The 17,285-nt window shown below is 43.7% G+C and overlaps 1 protein-coding gene across 2 annotated transcripts in view; it reads left to right on the forward strand.

The window, feature by feature from the left end:
* Positions 1 to 17,285, forward strand: part of GPC4 (glypican 4) — a 93,948-nt gene that overhangs the window by 32,528 nt on the left and 44,135 nt on the right. The window contains exon 1 of one of the 2 annotated variants that reach the window (XM_037511921.2): positions 1,826 to 1,936. The exons of the other annotated variant lie outside the window; for it this stretch is intronic. Coding sequence (XP_037367818.1) covers positions 1,870 to 1,936 — 67 coding nt within the window. The 5' untranslated portion in view covers positions 1,826 to 1,869. Of the gene's footprint in view, positions 1 to 1,825; positions 1,937 to 17,285 lie in introns of those variants that run through there. 2 annotated transcript variants of the gene reach the window in all.

Consider the following 17,285-nt stretch of genomic DNA (forward strand, 5'->3'; position numbering starts at 1 on the left):
AGAAGTTAAGTGAACTTAAAATTCTTGACTAGATGCAACAGTCTAAGGTGGAGGAAGAAGACACCAGCGTTTTTCAAAGAGACGAGAAAACCATATATACTCGCCTCTAAAATGCCGCACCCCACTAGGGCCAAGGCTGGTTCTGAGCGCCTCTCAGGGCTGTCTTTATGGCTGTCAGTTATATGAGCCTGGCTACACGCGCAGGTGCATTAAAAGCAGGGCTCACACCCTCAGAGGAGTTTTGTGGACTAACTCAAAGTATCTGCCCCTCTCCCTATAGCTTCTGCACGAAACCTTAATGCAGAATCTGCAACTGCCTTCCTCTGGGGCCTGTCAGTGCTTTTGTTTTTGAAATGTCCAATAAAGCAAATCTCTTATTCTTTGTGAACCTCTTCCCAGGGAGCAACAGAGCAGCAGAGAAACCCTCTTCTGTTTTATTTGTGCATTTTGTTTTTTGAAACTGGTTACAGTGCTAGAGGCTAAAGTATGGATTACGGTTTTGTGCCCAGCGATCAAATGTCGTCTGCCTAGGGAATACCCTAATACCCGAGTTGTGCAAGTGTCCAAATAGTGCGGAATAGGTATTTTAGAGTCAGATTTATGTGTTTGTTATTATGGTGTGTGGTTTAGTGGACTTGCATCAGGAGACTGACTGATTCCTAGGCTATAGCGAATGACCTTGGATAAGTCACTTAATCCTTCTGTGCCTCAGGTCCCTCTTCTACTCTCTGAGGCTTAACAAGGTTAAGGAAATCTTCTAGGGTTAAAGAATAGCATTTGCTTGCTTGCAGATGTATGCACTCACACAGACTGTATCGTGCTCAACTAGGAGAGCCCTTGGAAGGCTTGGTGAGTGCCTCAGCTGCAGCCCTTACCCCAGTGTGAGGTGCAGAAGGTGGAGAGTTCTTTGACAGGAATGTGCAGCCGAAGTCTAGGCAGAGGGAAACCCAAGCACCGCTCCTCCTGGCTGAAACTGGCCAGCCCCCAGGCCTGCAGGGTTATTTTTAGTTCTGTGAGCACTGGATTGGTCAGCTCCTTTTCCAGGGCAGTGTTAGAAACTGACGCTGTGAGTGGCAGGTCCTCTGGTCTGGGGAAAGTTTTAATTCAGGCGAGAATGTGGTTCCTGTCTGGCCCGGATGGACTGATGATCCTAACACTGAGTTATTTGGGCTGTAGTAGGTAGGAGAGTTAGGTAACGGTTACTTGCTGGGAGAATACGTGAGTTGGAAGAGCTAGGTGATTGTAGTAGTCGATAGTATTTCTCAAACAACCTGCTTCAGAGACCCCGATGGAGCAGGGAATAGGGCAAGTAGCAAAGATGGAAATGAGATACCCAGGTTTTGAAAGTACCTGTAGAGGCAGGAAGACACAGGGCAGGATCTCTATGACTGGAGCAGGTGGGTAAAGGAGTGTCGGAGCCCTTGGTGGCCTTTTCAGAATTTTACTGAGATTCTACCAAGTACAGAGCAGGCAGAGGCGCCGAGGGGGCCGGGAGGCTGGCAGGCCTCCCAGCACCCAGCAAGTCTTCGCTCTTTCTGGGCTCTGTGGCGTTCTCTCGTTCTCTCGTGGCCTCTTCTTCTCTGGGGGTTCTCTTTCACTCGCTTCTTTCACTCTGCTGGCGTCCCCGTGATGCCGCTCTTATAAGCCCAGTCTCTCGGCCCAGGTGTACCCACTTAACATGTGTGCACACCCCCCCACCCGTCCCCCCAACTCCAGGTGCCGGCCATCAGGCATGCATTCAGGACCACAGGGTTCTCTCATCAATCCTAATGGCGGGAGGGCAGAAAAGCCTGATACTTTACTTACCCTACAGTACCGTAGCACATAAAGTTCAGACTCAGTACCTAGAAGTTTCTGGACCATCTCAGCATGCTTTCCACAGAGCCTTGTACCTTTGCAGTTCATGGTCATCGGGCTTCAAGTCTGGATCTTGATGGTAATGTGAACGGGCTGTGTTAGCCTCATTTTTAGTTTCAGCAACCATTAGAATATTTTTCCTAGGTTTCATTATCTTGGCCCACTGCAAGTGATTTCCTTTGGAACACTGGATTCTTCTCAATGAAAAATTAAATAGGGAAAGACCTAAGTACACAGGGGCTGGGAGTAGCCTGTGAGACATCCAGTTTGGTAGGGGGTCAGACCCCTGACAGGCAAGTGCTTTGCTTGGATACAATTTAGGTAGTTGGTCCTAGGGACTTAGCTCTGTCCTCCCAGGCTCGTCCTGAGAGTACATGGACAGATAGTGGTCATGCAAAGAATGCTTCGCTTTATTCCATTACGTTTTGATTCATTAACTACTTTTCAGGCCTTTGCCTTTGATAGAAGGGGAATCATATTCTTGTCAGCAGTGTAAATTGGAGTTGGCTTCCAAAGCAATAGAGTCTGCAAAAATGCTCGTATATTATCTCTACAAATGTCCCCCCATTAGTTCTGGCAGACCTCCAACCCTGCAGTCATAATGGACTGAAAACTCTGCTGGTTCCCAGCTTTCAGCCTTCATGGATTGGAATATAGAAATGGAACCACCCCCCAGAGGTAAACTTAGCATGAGCCTCTTAATTTATAAAAATACAACTATCCTAGTTGGCCTGTTAACCTAATGCAGAATGTGAAGTTGAAGAAGCAGGGTTACAAGAGAGAAAGTGCACTGCAGACGGAATCAGAAACAATCAGAAGTCTCTTCCTAAGACCCTCCAAGGACCTTAGTTGAAATGAGAGGAAATGAGAGGTGTGGGTCACCCCTGCTGCCTGAAGGTCTTGTCCAGTCCCCACAGGCACCCACACGAACTTTTCTTGAGCAACTCAACCTGGAGCCGTGCGTGGCTCTGAGGATGCTCAGGTGAAGAAGATAAAGCCTTGGCTGCTGGAGGAGCACCCAGTCAAAGCGCTCATTCTGGAACTGATGTCTCTCGACTCTGCCTTCCCACAGAGGGCCCCCGGCTTCCCCTGAGAAGTAGAATAATGAGAACAGAGGACTTAGGGCACTGTAAAGGGCAGGAATGGACCACTGAGCAAGTTTTCTGATCCCATGCAGACTGGGTAAAGGAGGAGTCAGAGTCCTCAGTGGTTTTTTTGCAGATCTTTTATTGGGGCTCACCAGGCATATGGCAGGCAGGGGTGCTGGGGGGCCGGGAGGCTGACAGGCCTCCCAGCCCCCAGCAAGTCTTCACTCTATGTAGGCTCTCCGGCGTTTTCTGCTTCTCTCTCAGCTTCTGTTACTTCTTTCTCGGCTTCTCTTTCAGCTTCTGCTGCTGCTGGCGTCCCTGTGACACCGCCCTTAAAAGCACAGTCTTAGCCCAGGTGAATCCCATCTACCTATGCCCAGACCCTACTCCAGGTGCCCGCCATCAGGCATGCATTCAGGACAAGGATCCATCATCTATCCTGATGGCGGGAGGGCAGAAAAGCTGACATTTTTTCCTTACCCTACAGGCACCAATGAATGTTGGATCCCAAAGGGAGCTCAGAAGTCATTTTATAGATGGGGGTCATTGAAACAAGGAGGTGGGGGCATAATTAAGTGCCCTAGCTCGGGGGGGGGGTTTAAGGTGCTTTTTCTCCCCACGCAGTCTCAAGCACTGGCCGGGTGTTCTCCTCTCCATGAGTCCATGCATAGTAGTGCTTAGTGTTGGCTGCAGTGGATCCCAACCTGTGGTAGTTTGAGAAGACCGTGGCATGGTTTATGGTGAGACAGTATTCCGTGTGCAGAGTGTACTTGGCAGACCTATAAATCCATCGTCTTTTGGAAATATTTCTTAAGACCCACAGGTTGGAAACCACTGGACTGAACCATTGGAAACATGTGTGCTTTTATGTTACGATAACATTTGGAGCTTTGCTCTTGGAACTTGATATTACGGTCCAGAATGCTTTTACACTTGCATCATCTCAGGGCATACCTGATTCGTGCCTTCATCACATACTTTTAACCTGTAGTCCACGGAGCTGATAAGGACTTGAGAAGGCTGCTCTGATAACTTGTAAACACTTGCCAGACTGATGAAAGTCCTGCTATAATATTATATCCTTTTTGTCCAGCTCTTGAGGGATTGCTTATTAACATTTCATTTCCCAGCCACTGACCATTTTTGATCTTCCTGTCTTAAGAAGTGTACCCTTTAACCTACCATCTAGTATAGGATGTTGCTCGATCTTTTTGCAGATAAAAGCATGCAAAACAGCTGCAACTACTTAGGAAAGATGAGTAATGCAGAAAATAGTGCATATTTGCAGGTTTTAACAGGCTTGTTTCCTTTTCTACCAAAAAGTAAAGAAAAAACCATAGTCTGTAGGTTTGGAAGACCTTTGAAGATCACTCTAACTTTGGTTTGTTCCTTGAGGGTGGCAATTTCTTAAGATTTTGGTGTTCTGAAAGGATTTTCCTATCAGTGTTTGCATCAGTATCCAGATGAAAAATGGCCCATATTGAGTATGATTGCATTGTCAGTCAGAGGTTCTCCTGGGATCAGAAAGTCGAGGTAGCCAGGCCTCAAACTCAACAGGTTCTCAAATAGTTGAGACATGGAAGCTTGTCATCACTGGGTGGGTTTCAACTGGAATGGGAAGGAGTGGGTTGACGAAATAATCCACGCTAGACTCTGAGCTCCTTGAGGGTAGAGGAGCCCTGACATGCACTAGGTACTCAGTAAATGTTCATTGAGTGACTAACTAGAGAAAGAAAAGACAGGCCTCCCCTGGTGGCTCAGGAGGTTGAGCACAGCACTGTGAAGCTGTCAGCAGCCTCTGCAGTGCCCGGCCGGCCGGCGAGAAACCCACATGGCGCTGCAGACTGCTCCTGCCTCGCTCGCTGCTCCCTCTCAGCAGTGTTTTCCGTCAGTCTGCCTGTTCTGCTCCCCGCTCCATCTCTGGTGAATCCTCTCACCCTCCCATGCATCTGGCCTGTACCCTGGTTCTTGTATGCATGAATAAATAAATCTTAAAAAAAAAAAAAAAAGGAAAAGACAGCCCGTGGGAATACATGGGGAGCAGGCATGGGTGTGGGGAAAGGTTAGTGAAATTGGGATAAAAAGGCGAAGCTTTAAAAATTAGATGGAAACCACAGGAGGTATCTACAGGCAGCCACCAAAACAGCAGTTGAAATAGAATAAAACATTAAGAAAAAAAGAAATCGGGGAAGTTGTAAAAAATTACTTTTTAGCTTTGGGGCTAACAGCTGGGATCAGGAAAAATACTCTTGCCCAGCAGCACCAATAATGAAAAAAAAAATTCAGAATCAAAAGAAACCGACAAGCTCTGTGACTCTCCAGAACAGCCAGTAGCTGCGTCCCACCATCTTTGACAAGAAAGACATCTTTTCCTTACCAAAGCCAGTCTCCTAAAATGAGTCAAAAATATTTGCACTTGTTATATTATTAGTAGGATCTCTTGAACTAGGAGACTATCTTAAATTTCTTAGTTACTCTTGGCAGCACATTTTTAAAACTGTGTTGGGAGAGTGGATATTCTTAGATTTTCAGGAGCATTCATATCTAGGTTTCTTTGGGGATAATTTTTTATGTTCTGATCCTGAAAGGTGATTATGTGTCCCTTTCACCATTTTTGAAAGATATAATTCACATGAGAGTAGTTAAAGAAAAGGTGGGGGAGGGGCTATCATTTTTATTTACTGTTTCATTCCACTTCTACAATTATGTGTGTGTTGAAGTTTGAATGCCTTGTCTAAATTTTACGTTGAAAACAGGAATTAGTGGCTAAATTTAAGTGTGTTTTCTTATTTGCAGGATTAAAACCCTTGTTTTGGAGTTTGGTTTGGGTCATCACTCCCAATTTAAATGCCATTGTTGTTTGGTGGATAAAGTAGCTTGCGGGGACTAGTAACTTTGTGTTAAGCTTATTAGCTGAGGCCAGTTCAGATGGAAGGGTGGCAGATTCGCAAAACATTCAATATGGAGATTTTGGCTTATGGGACTTACAGTTCTACTTCGAGGTACATACTTAAGAGAACTGAATCCCTTTGGCCAAAAATGAATACGAATAAACAAAACCTCTTAACTTTGGAGATTGCTAAGATTTTATTGTAAAGAGTGTTTTCTGTCAACGTATGTGGCATCAGGCTAAAAATAAAGTAATATAATTTACGAATATTTGTAGCAACATCCACGGTTGTCAAAAGATGGAAACAATCTGAGTATCTGTTAACTGGGGACTGGATAAATGAAACACTGGTATATCCATATGATGGACCACTAGATGGCTATACAGAGGAGTGAAGGGCTGAGACATGGGTGAACCTGGAAAACTTCACGCTCCATGAAAAAGGCCAGTACAAAAGGCTTACAAGAATGTATGATTCCTTTTATAAGAAATATCCAGAATAGGCAAATCCATAGAGACAGAAAATGCATTAGTGGTTGCCTGTGGTTGATGTTTGTGGGCAGGTAGAGGTGAAGGAGTGACTGACAGCTCAGAGCTGTGAAATTCCTTTTGGGAGTGATTGAAAAGTTCTGAAATGAGTGGGATGGTTGTCCAACAGGTGAATATACTAAAACCCCACTGGGTTGCACACTGACTTCTATGGCATGAGAATTCTATTTTGATAAATCAAAGTTGGAGCAAATGTCTACTGGGGACAAGTAGCAAATCTAGCAGCATGTTGACCCCATGAATACCCAATTGGCAGTTCTCTAATAGCTGATATTGGGGTTCACCAGACAGAAGAGGGATAGAGAAATCACAAGCTGGATCACAGGAGGCCAGGGCACTAATCCCATTCATGAAGATTCCATCACTGTGACCTAATCACATCCCCAAAACCCCACCTCTAGGTATTATCACATTGGGGATTAGTCTTCAATATATGGATGGGGGGGGGCACAAATATTCAGTCTATATACAGTGGAGCTATGTTTAAATAAACATCCGACAGTTGACTGAAAGCAAGCATGTGTGGTTAATTCCTATTACTGTGCCAGGCTGGGTATTAACAGTGACTTGCCCCAGATGCTACTTGACCATTCTGCCATGGCATCCCCAATTCTCTGTTTCAGAATACCTAACCGTCACCTGCATTTTGCCAAAAGGAGCACCACCCCCTACCCCCATATCCCCTCCTTTCCTATTAGCCTGGTGGCCCTGACTTGCCTGCTCGCCCTGACTTGACTTACCTGTTGTTCATGGTGGGAGACAGCTGTGCCAGGGAGGGGGCCCACAACCCTGGCAGCCTTCCTCATCACTCTGACAGGAGCAGGAGCTGTCACTGAAAACTCACGGTTGCACAACTTTCATGGAGTAAAGATGGTGTGCACCCGCAGAGGGCTGTTCTCAGGACAGCGCTCACAGGGTATCCTTGTTCCTCTCAGAAAACTTAGTAAGCTTTTCCTCCCTTCTTCAGCAAGGCGTTATTCCTTGCTTTTAGTGTCTGGTCCTGCTAAGAAGGGTGTAAGGGGCAGGAATGGGCACAGTGCAGGTTTTCTATGACTGCAGCAGACGGTAAAAGAGAAGTGAGTCCTGGAGCCCTCTGTGGCTTTTGCAGGCTTTCATTGGGATTTACCAGGCAGGCAGGGGTGCTGGGGGCGGGGGGGGGGCGGGAGGCTGGCAGGCTTTCCAGCACCCAGCAAGTCTTCACTCTTTCTGGGCTCTCGGCATTTTCTCGTGGCCTTGTTCTCTGCTCCTCTCCTAGTTCTGCTCTCTCACTCATTCTCTGCTGGCGTCCCCATGACGCCACCCTTATAAGCCCCATCTCTCAGCCCCAGTGAATCCCATCTATGCATGCCCACACACTACGCCAGGTGCTCGCCATCAGGATGCATTCAGGACGGCAAGGATCCATCATCCATCCTAATGGCAGGAGGACAGAAAAGCCTGATACTTGACTTACCCTACAAAAGGGAAATGTTGAGAAGGCATGATGGCAGAAGACCGGGGTGCCATCTCTCACCACACACATGCCCATTTGAAACAAGGTGATGAGACTGGGAGCGGTTATGGGTTCATATCAAAGTTCCACCTCCCAATCCAGGGCATGTAAAATCGCAAAACCATTCTTGTTCTTTCAAATATTTATTTTTGCATAGAAGAACTGGGGTGCAGGCCAGAGGTGCCGGGGGAGGGGGTGGGAGGTGAGATGATTCACCAGAGACAGTGGGGAGCAGAGCAGGCAGACTGACTAAAATAAACCACTGAGGGGAGCATTGGGCGAGACAGGAGAGGTCTGCTGCGCCATGTGGGTCACCTCCCTGGCTGGGGATCAAACTCAGGCTGCAGCAGTTGATAGCACTGAGACTTAACCCCTAGGTCATCAGGGAGTCCGTTTGTGACACATGTAGGCTACAGAGATGCTGTGGCACTTTTAGTATCTTTAGGCTGAAAAAGAGTGAGCCACTTCCCTTCTCTTTCCCTGTTCAAGGTCCTTATTTCCGTGGTCATTAATTTGTTTGGGGCCCCTCTCCTTACTCAGAATCCTGCCTTATCCCCTTTTCTCTTTGGTGAGAGAGAAGCAACTACGGCATACCTCTCCCTGTGAAATCCTTGCATGTGAAGGAGTCTTCCCAAATGGGAAAATCTATGTGTTCGGCAACAAATAAGCCCATGTTTACTTTTCTAAATTTTCTGGGGCTAGTATATTTGGTAATAGGCACCAGCTGTTTGATATCCTCTGGAAGGAAAAACAGCCTGGTTACATAGGTCACTTCTCTGGTCAGTTATGTCTCTGGCAAGGATACAACTCTCAGGTGGAAGGAAAAGGAATGTTCTTTTTGGAACACAAATTCAAAGGATCTAAATGTGTACACAATAAGCCAGATTTCCTTGATAAATCGCCCCATTGATCTCTCTCTCTGAATACATCTAGAACTTTTGTGAAGCTCTCGTGGGGCAACCTGTATGTACTGTTGACCTTTACTCTTGTGGCTTGAAAATGTCTTAGTAAGACATACTGAGTAAGATTTCTTTCTGAGATAATTATCCTTTTATATATCAAGCAAACTTTAAAGACTGTTCTAAACATTTCAGTGAAAATATTTAACTATCTATTCCTCTGCCTTATTAAACACAAGGATAAAAACCACCATTAATCAATTCAAGAAGACCCAGGGTCATCATCGTGAAAATCATTTAATAAATGGTGTTCCAACACCGGAACGTCCTCGGGGCTCTTTGATGTAGGAGGAACTATTTGCCCCTAAGCTAAATGGCTTCAGACTGGTCTGCCACTGTTGCTTCTGCCTCCCCTTTCAGCTGTCACTTCTGCTGTCATTGATTTGGGTTCACTCTTTGTCCTTTTTAACCCAGGGCAGAACTGAATGTCTAGAAATCAGACAGCAGAGTTGGTTAAATATGCAACTGGAGTATTTGTGTGCAAAATAAAGGCTGTGTCTCAGAGGGGGGCTGCAGTATTCTACAGTAAATTTCACAGACTTTGAATGTTTTGTTGTTGTTGTTTTTAAGACCACGATTTCCCCGGTTATTGGGTTGCCCCCAAAATGGAAGCAATGTACAAGTGAGCTGTTGCTGTTTTTCTAGGGTTGTTTACTGAGTAAACTTAGTATATCAGGAGGCCAGAAACACTTTAAAGACTCTCCACATGCTTGATTAAAAAATAAAGTTCCCCCACCTTCCCACACTGAACGTTATTTTCCTTTTTGGTTCCCCCCACCTCCCTTAAACAGTTGCCCAATCTTTTCATCTAACACCTGAATTTTGCCTATCTCCTTAGTATCTTTTGAGATTCAGTGCGAGTGCACAACATAGGTACATGACTAATACTTCCTGCTGCCTTTTCAGCATCCTCCATAAATTCTGTCTTTAGGATCCCTTTCATTCAAATGCATATTCTCCTTGTTCTGAACCTGCCCCCACCCCCCAGGAGCTGAACTCTGATTTATTAGATGGACTTGATTTTTCTCCTTTGCCAAAATATTTAGTTCTTCCCACCCCTGGCTTTATTTTTGTATAAACCTGCAGTGACTGTACCTTTCTTATGTATAGTTGGCCAGTCTGCTTGATATGGAAATGAATCTGACTAGCTTCTACTTACCAGGGTCCCTTCTGGAACCCTTCTTATGAATGGGAATCACAGTGACAAGCACCAGTTTCTCGGGCACAGTGGCCGCTTGTAAAGGCAACCTACACATGTTGGCCCAAACAATTTCACTCTTGAGTTACTTCAAAACTGGCTGGTGGATACCATCTGGTCCCAGTGATTTATCTACTCGTGGTTTGTTGATTAGATGCAGAGCGTCATGTTTACCACTATTTGATCTAGTACCTTTGACCTGCCGAGTTCAGTGTTCTGGTTTGGGAATGCGAATCTCCTTAGAGGACAAAGAATTCATTCAGTCTCTCCACCATCTCCTTTTTGCTCTGTGACTGTGATTAAGTGGATCCTTGGATGCTCTAAATGGCTTCCTCCCTTTGATAGAGCAAAGGAGCCTCTCACTGTTGGCTTTGCAATCTCTTGCAAGTTGCTCTTGCCTAGTTTTTATTTTGTGTCTAACCTGCTAAGCTTTACGGGTGTTTCTCTAGACCCAGTCTGGACTGCCTTTTTATTTTATCAAAGATAACTTCACTTGTCCTACTCTGCTTTCTAGTTACACGGAAGGCTCTTGCTCTCTCTTGCTCTCTCTCGCTCGCTCTCTGTCTCCCTCTCTCTCTCTCTCTCTCTCTCTCTCTCTCTCTCTCTCTCTGTGCGTCTGATTCTCTGTCTCTCTTTCTCCCCACTTATACTGAGGTTAATGATAGGTAAGGTGTTGTTTTCCTGTGCTTTGAAACCAGTCTCCAAGGCATCTCGAATGTTCTTTTTCTACTTTTTGTCATACCTTCTTACTCTTAACTAGAAAAGGCAATGAAATAAGTTTTGATCTTTCCCTCCCTCATCAGGTTGTTGAATTTCATTGTGACGTTTTATCACCATGTCATATTTATACAGTGGCTCAGTGCCCTGGGTCCTGTCTGCTGCTCAGAACTAAGGCCAGGGCAGCTGTTCCTCCCTCCCTTACCTCCCTGTACCTGCTTCCTGCTCCCCGTATTCCCTTCTGCTAACATTTGTTCAGGAAGTAGTCATTTTTCATCTTTCAAAACCTTGCCTAATCATCTTGGCAGGTAAGTATTATGCTGATGAGTTTTCTTTTTTAAATTCATGTCTGAATTTTATGCACAGTTTTAAGGGGGGGGCAACAGAGGGAAATCTGTGGTACCCGTCTGAAGCCTAGTACAGGAAGACCTGTTTGACAGAAATATTTAAGAAATAAAAGAGTATAAGGAGATGATCAGGTGATGAACTGACAGACGCTCTGAGGTCGATATACTCTCATCAGCAGCATCAAAAAAAAATCAGCGCTTAAATGCATCTCCATTGTGCAGGGATCTGTCATTTCCATCTTTGTTCTCCCTTCCTTTGATGTGCTAGGAACAAACGCCCTTCATCTCATGGTGGGTGGGTGTGTTTTTTTATTTAATTTGACATACATTTATCCTCAGATATTCTGAATTTCTGAATCAGCCACCTTTGTTTAGAGCAGGATGTTCTTACCACGAGGATTGGCTGTTAGGAAAGAACTGATTATCTGACAGCATAGTGCAACCAGTGTAGTGCACACTCGAAGCGACTTTTATACAAAGTAAGGTGCATCTTTAGGTACATCAGAGCGTCTTATTTCAGTCTTGTGAATTGCACTCATGAGTGCAGAAATTCTAGAATGCAAAGGATCCATACTTTATATGTACACACATTAGGATGTTGATGCAAAGTTGATTCCTCCAGATATCAGGCCAAGTTATATCAGATTGCTAATATTTGACCTTTTTAACCTACAATAATGGCATTTTCATATGAATCAAACATTACCATTTTATTTTTTCATTATCTCTAAGGTTATAACAGCCATTTCTAAAGGAATGGAAAAATTCTCTAGCCTGTAATCCCCACCATGGTTTTGCAACAGCCTGAATTTTTATTAAAGGACACTTTGTTTTGCCTAAATAAAGGTAGATTTGCATTCAATGCGTAATTTTTTAGAAATAAAGATTTCCTAAAGCCAATAAGAGTAGTAGTAATATCTAATGACAGGTAACAATAACAACAGCAGAGCACCTTCTGTGGTTAAATATAGCTGAATCCTGGGGCATGGGCAGGATCCTCTCAGCACTGGGGCATCTTCTGCTGTCAGGACTCCTAAGGACAGCGCCAGTGAGTGAGGCCATGGATACATTTAATGCTTTCAGCAACTCTATGAAGTAGGCAGTTTGTCCCCACTTGACAGAAGGTGAAGTAGTGTCAGAGAAGTGAAGAGACAGACCCAATATCTTGCAGCTCGTCAGGAAGAGAATTTGGTCCAAACTCGGACTTGTTTACCTTTTCACATGCCCTGGTGCCTCCCCGCCTCAGAGACTGAGAGCAGAGTCAAGTGGCTCATTTCCTACCTGCTTCTCATGGATACCGTCTGCAGCGAGGCAGCAAATCATGTCCCAGACAAGCTTTTCTCTTCTCCGTTCTTTTTGTTCTCTGATTGTCCTCACTTGATTCATTTGTGTGGCATTGCTTTGACTGAGGAGCCTTAGTGATGCACCTGAATTGAAGCCTTTGGCTCTATTTATTTATTTATTTATTTATATATACATACATACATACATACATACATACATACATGTACTTCCTTTATTTTTTATTTAAATTTTATTTTTATACTCCCCATGCAAATACAACCCCCTTATTTTGACCCCAATCTCTCCTTTTCCCGCCCCCCACTCCCCAGAGTGTCTCTGGTTCATAGTTGTTCTTTGATTTTGATATTTTCTTTCTTATAGTTATTCTTTTTCCTGGTCCCTTATTTAAGTTTTCTGGATTCCTGCTATGAGTGAGACCATCCAGTATTTTTCTTTTTCTTTCTGGCTTATTTCGCTGAGCATGATCCCTTCCAGCTCCATCCATGTTGCTGCAAACTGCATGAGTTTATCTTTTTTGATTGCTAAGTAATATTCCATGGTGTATATGTACCACATCTTCTTGATGCAGTTCATCTATTTTTGGGCATTTGGGTTGTTTTCAAAGCTGAGCTATTGTAAACAGTGCTGAAGCCCTTGGTTCTTAAAGAGCCTTGACCCTTCCTGTTCTGGGTTATTGCTGGCACATGAGAGAAAACCGAGACTGGTTTCCGTGTGCTACCCCAGACCTGCCAGATTTGTCAATGCCATTATGTGAGCTGTCACCAATAGCGAAAGATATCATGATTTTTTCATCATTTCTGTTTATATGCAGCCACAACTCAAGGACACATATCGAAGGTTCATCTCACAATAACCAAGCAATGCCTTTTAGGAGGCGTATGCCCCACCCTTACCCATGATCACCTAGTCATTAGGCTAAATGGAAGCACAGACCCATGCCACCAAACATCTCTTCAGATATATGTTTATGAAGTTTGAGATTGATCTGGGATTCTTTCCCAAAGTTGGTTAATTGAAGTATAGATATTTGACATGACTGAACTTCAAAAGTAAAGCTCAGCTTGGGTTAAATTAGTTGGTCTCTGTATTGGGCTGTGTTCATTGTCATATATTAAAAAAATAGAAACACTGTGGGCCAAAGCAAGCATTTTTCAGATAACCTGGTGTTGGACTCATTCTGATTTAGACAGTTCATTTCCAAAAATCAAACCGTATCATGCTGAACATTTAGTTTTGCTTCAGCTTTTGAAATGACCTCATCCCCACCCCCGCCCTATACATATTGAAACTGATTCCAGAATATGATTTAAAGCCCATCATTTGTAGTCGTTTGTTGTTTGCCAACCTTGCCATCCTATGTTTTGAGAATATAGAAATATTCTTTGGCCTACCAAGGTACAAAGGCAGAATGTAATTTTTTTTTGAGTCTGTGTGATTAATTAACAAGGTTTGTTTTAGAGCTAACAAAATTTTTTTAATCAAATAAATAAAATCTTGCACCAAGGTTTAATGTATGTGCTCCTATAACATTGGATATAATTTGAGATTATGCCTCCTGAGTCAGTTACAGCATAAGATTAGGTAGATTTAAAAACTTTAAAATGTGACCTTGCCTTGTTTATGATCCCATGAAAGGCAGGAGAACACAGTAAGCTTTTCTCTGCTCTTTCATACTTCTAGATACCAATACTCATTCAAGTGCATGAAAATGTTTACTAATTCAGATAAGCACAGCACTGCCAAGTGTTATCTTTTAAAAGAAGACCGATGCTTCACATCAGTTGTCATTTGTTCTCATCCTGGAAGACAGTTGAAAAAATTGCCTCTCATTGGTTACCATGGGATCAGGAAAAGCTAGAGGCTTGGACAAATATGTGTCTGCAAGGAGGCTACTTTTTATTTTTTATTTTCCTTTGAAGTACCTTTAAGTATACTCTTAAACTAGATCCTGAGCCACATGCCATTATTCCTTTTCCACACAGATAAAACATCTTCAAGGAGAGGAGCCGAAAACAAGTATTTTAAAGTGACTTATTCTTTTCTGCTAGAAGGTCCTGGTATGAAATTGGTTTCTTGAATTTTCCAAAGGATGCTGTATTTATTGCCCCTCTTTTCTGAGAAGGGCCATTTTAATAATTTTGGCTATCACATCAAAGACTCTGCATGATAATTATAGTCAATAATTGCAGGAACGATGCTGTGTGCCATCTGCAGGCTCTGTGTGATGGAAACTAGAGAGAAAAACATGTCCCTTTGCTTGATGGGCGTTACGTTAGAACCCTGAGGCCCTGGTGCCAGACTGCCACCCACATCAGTGTTAGGTGTCTCACCTACTACTAACCCTGCATCGCGGACTGGCTTCTTTCTCTCCTGTTCGGCCCATTTCTCTTCAGTTCTTTCTCACCCACACCTGCCCCTTAGTGGCAGCTGTCCTTAACCTCTCCACCCCCATATTTATTGCTCAATCCTGCAGTAGCTGATGGCCCTTGATAATGGCACATATTCTGGGACTGGAGGAGTAATGGGAACTTCTTTCACCTCAGGTATTTGAGCATATTAATTGCTTTATGAGTGAGCAGTTGGCCCATGACCCAGAAAATTTATGGAAGGCAAGTTGGATATTGAAATAATGGGACAAGCACCCACTCACCCAGTTGCTCCAGACCATACGAAGCTCTCTGACATTTGAAATTTGTGATAGTCAGGTGTCAAGCTTTTCTCTGTTGGGCTATATTTTGAAGCTCTGGTACCTCTAGTCGGTCCTGTAACTGACAACCCCATTCTGTAGTGACTTCCGTGTTGGCTATAAGAAAACAATCTTCATTTCTTCTCAAAGGCTCAACTTGGAGCACCCTCTCTTGTTTCAGCAGAAATGGTAACCAGCAGCCCATGCAGTCTTGGGCACCTGGCAGTTCTGTAGTAGAGAGAACCAGAGGACTTGGCCATTCATTTCTGAGTCGCTCCCCGCCCCCCATCCATCTCTGTGGCCTGTGAATTCGTGGCAGTCTGACAGGCCTGTATATGATGATGGTCAGGAGATGAACAGGCCTGTGAGGACTTGAATGCAGAGCAAGTGAATGGTTTCTCCATTTCCCCTGCCACTTGTAGGCAGAGAAGCAATTGCTTTTCCATCTTCTGTAAGGAAGTAAATTTTTTGTGTGTATAATAAATAAGTAATCATATTAATACTTTAAATTCACTGTGGAAGATCTTCCTTTATTTCTCCCTGTCTGTGATATTTGAGTAACCAGAGGGAAAATTGAGGTGGCGTGGCAGCCCCCCTGAAGAATTCCCTCATATTGATACCTTTCATTTGACTTCAAGCAGAAGTTGCAGAAGCCCAGAATAAACAGGAATTATTCCTAGTGTGCTGGAGAGGAACTGTCTATATCTACATCCCAGTTTGGCATGTCTGTCACTTGAGGGCATTAGAAGCTCCTGAGCTGTAAAAATTGAATGGAGCCATCCAGTGGTTTATTGACTATTGGAATATAAGTTTAGGGAAGCTTGTCATCAAGGGATCAGATTTATAGAGACTTTGAAAATCAAAACATTAACATCATCTGAGATATGGGTTTAAAAAAATAATTCGAATGTTTAGTGACCTGATTTGTTAAGCCACATAAATGAAATGATTTGTGTGAAAAGGTTTTCCTTTGTACATTTTGCTCTGTTGACCAAGAAAGGCAGCAGAACTATATTATATCCCCACATTGTCTGCTTATTCCTTTTCCAAGATTCTGCATTGAGTTGGAGCTAGTTAGTATTTTCTGCAGTTTTGGATGGCTTGAAGAATAACCTTGATGTATCTAGCAATGTATAGATTATCTTTGCATATGTGAATCTCCCATTTTGTCCAAGTGCAGCACCTGAGGCACATCTGTTGAAGTGCCAACGTGAGAAGCAGGGGTTGGGTAAATCTGCCTGGGGTAGTCACCCCTCCTCCTGCCATTTGAACTTGAGATGTTCCAAGATAAGATCAGAGGACCTCGGCCATCTTTGTGGGAGTGTGGCTGTCATGGAGATTGTGGAGGAATTCAGATTATAGAATAAGGAGAGAGGAAAAGAGTCCAGAACAAAAATAAAATCCATGTCTTTTCACCTTGTAATTTTCAGCAGTGCAGAGACCCAGCCTTTTATGTTTTCTGCACTGATGGATGGCATGTTGATAGAAGAGACACTTGCTAAATACCACATTAAGCACCAACAACATTTTTGTGTTGCCAGGGACAGGTCAAAGGCTAGTTTGGGAGAAGTAAATCAATTCTTTTAGTTAGACTTGGGAATAATTTTAGGGCAGAGTTCTATTCCCACATCATCTCTTCAGGTGGGCTGGTTGAAGTAACTAGGTTAACCTTGTGGTAAATTTACTGAATTTTCTAATATGAATCAACAATCAAATTTATTAATCAATAGATCAGGTTCTAATGGGAAGAGTCTGAAAAGCGAGACTAGGGGATCTTACGGTGCCGAAGAGCTAGTCAATTGCCATTAGGATAAAACCAGTTGGCTCTGGGATGCCTCACTTAAAAAGGCAAACTGGGTAGAATATAATGGGAAAGACAACCTCACTTCTGTAAGGGAAATCTGTACTTGGCTAATGCACATGTGGACTAAGGGAAGCCAGTGAATGTGATAGATTTAGGCTTTCAAAAAGCTTTTCATGGGCCAGCACACCGAATGGAGGATATGGCAAATAACTGACTTCACCACCGAGTTGTGGAACTAGCCCATCAAACATAGCACTGATTTGAGGCCGGAAGTAGAGAGGAGGGATAGATAGAAAATTCTCTGGCCAGCAGCATCCATAGTGTCTTTCTCGCCAACATCAGGACCAAGACAAGTTTTACTTAATCTCCAGTAGATTACTTAGCAGAGCAAGT

This window comes from Talpa occidentalis, unplaced genomic scaffold (genome assembly GCF_014898055.3).
Source record: "Talpa occidentalis isolate TD23 unplaced genomic scaffold, MPIMG_talOcc4v2.1 talOcc4.15, whole genome shotgun sequence".
Classification (NCBI taxonomy): domain Eukaryota; kingdom Metazoa; phylum Chordata; class Mammalia; order Eulipotyphla; family Talpidae; genus Talpa; species Talpa occidentalis.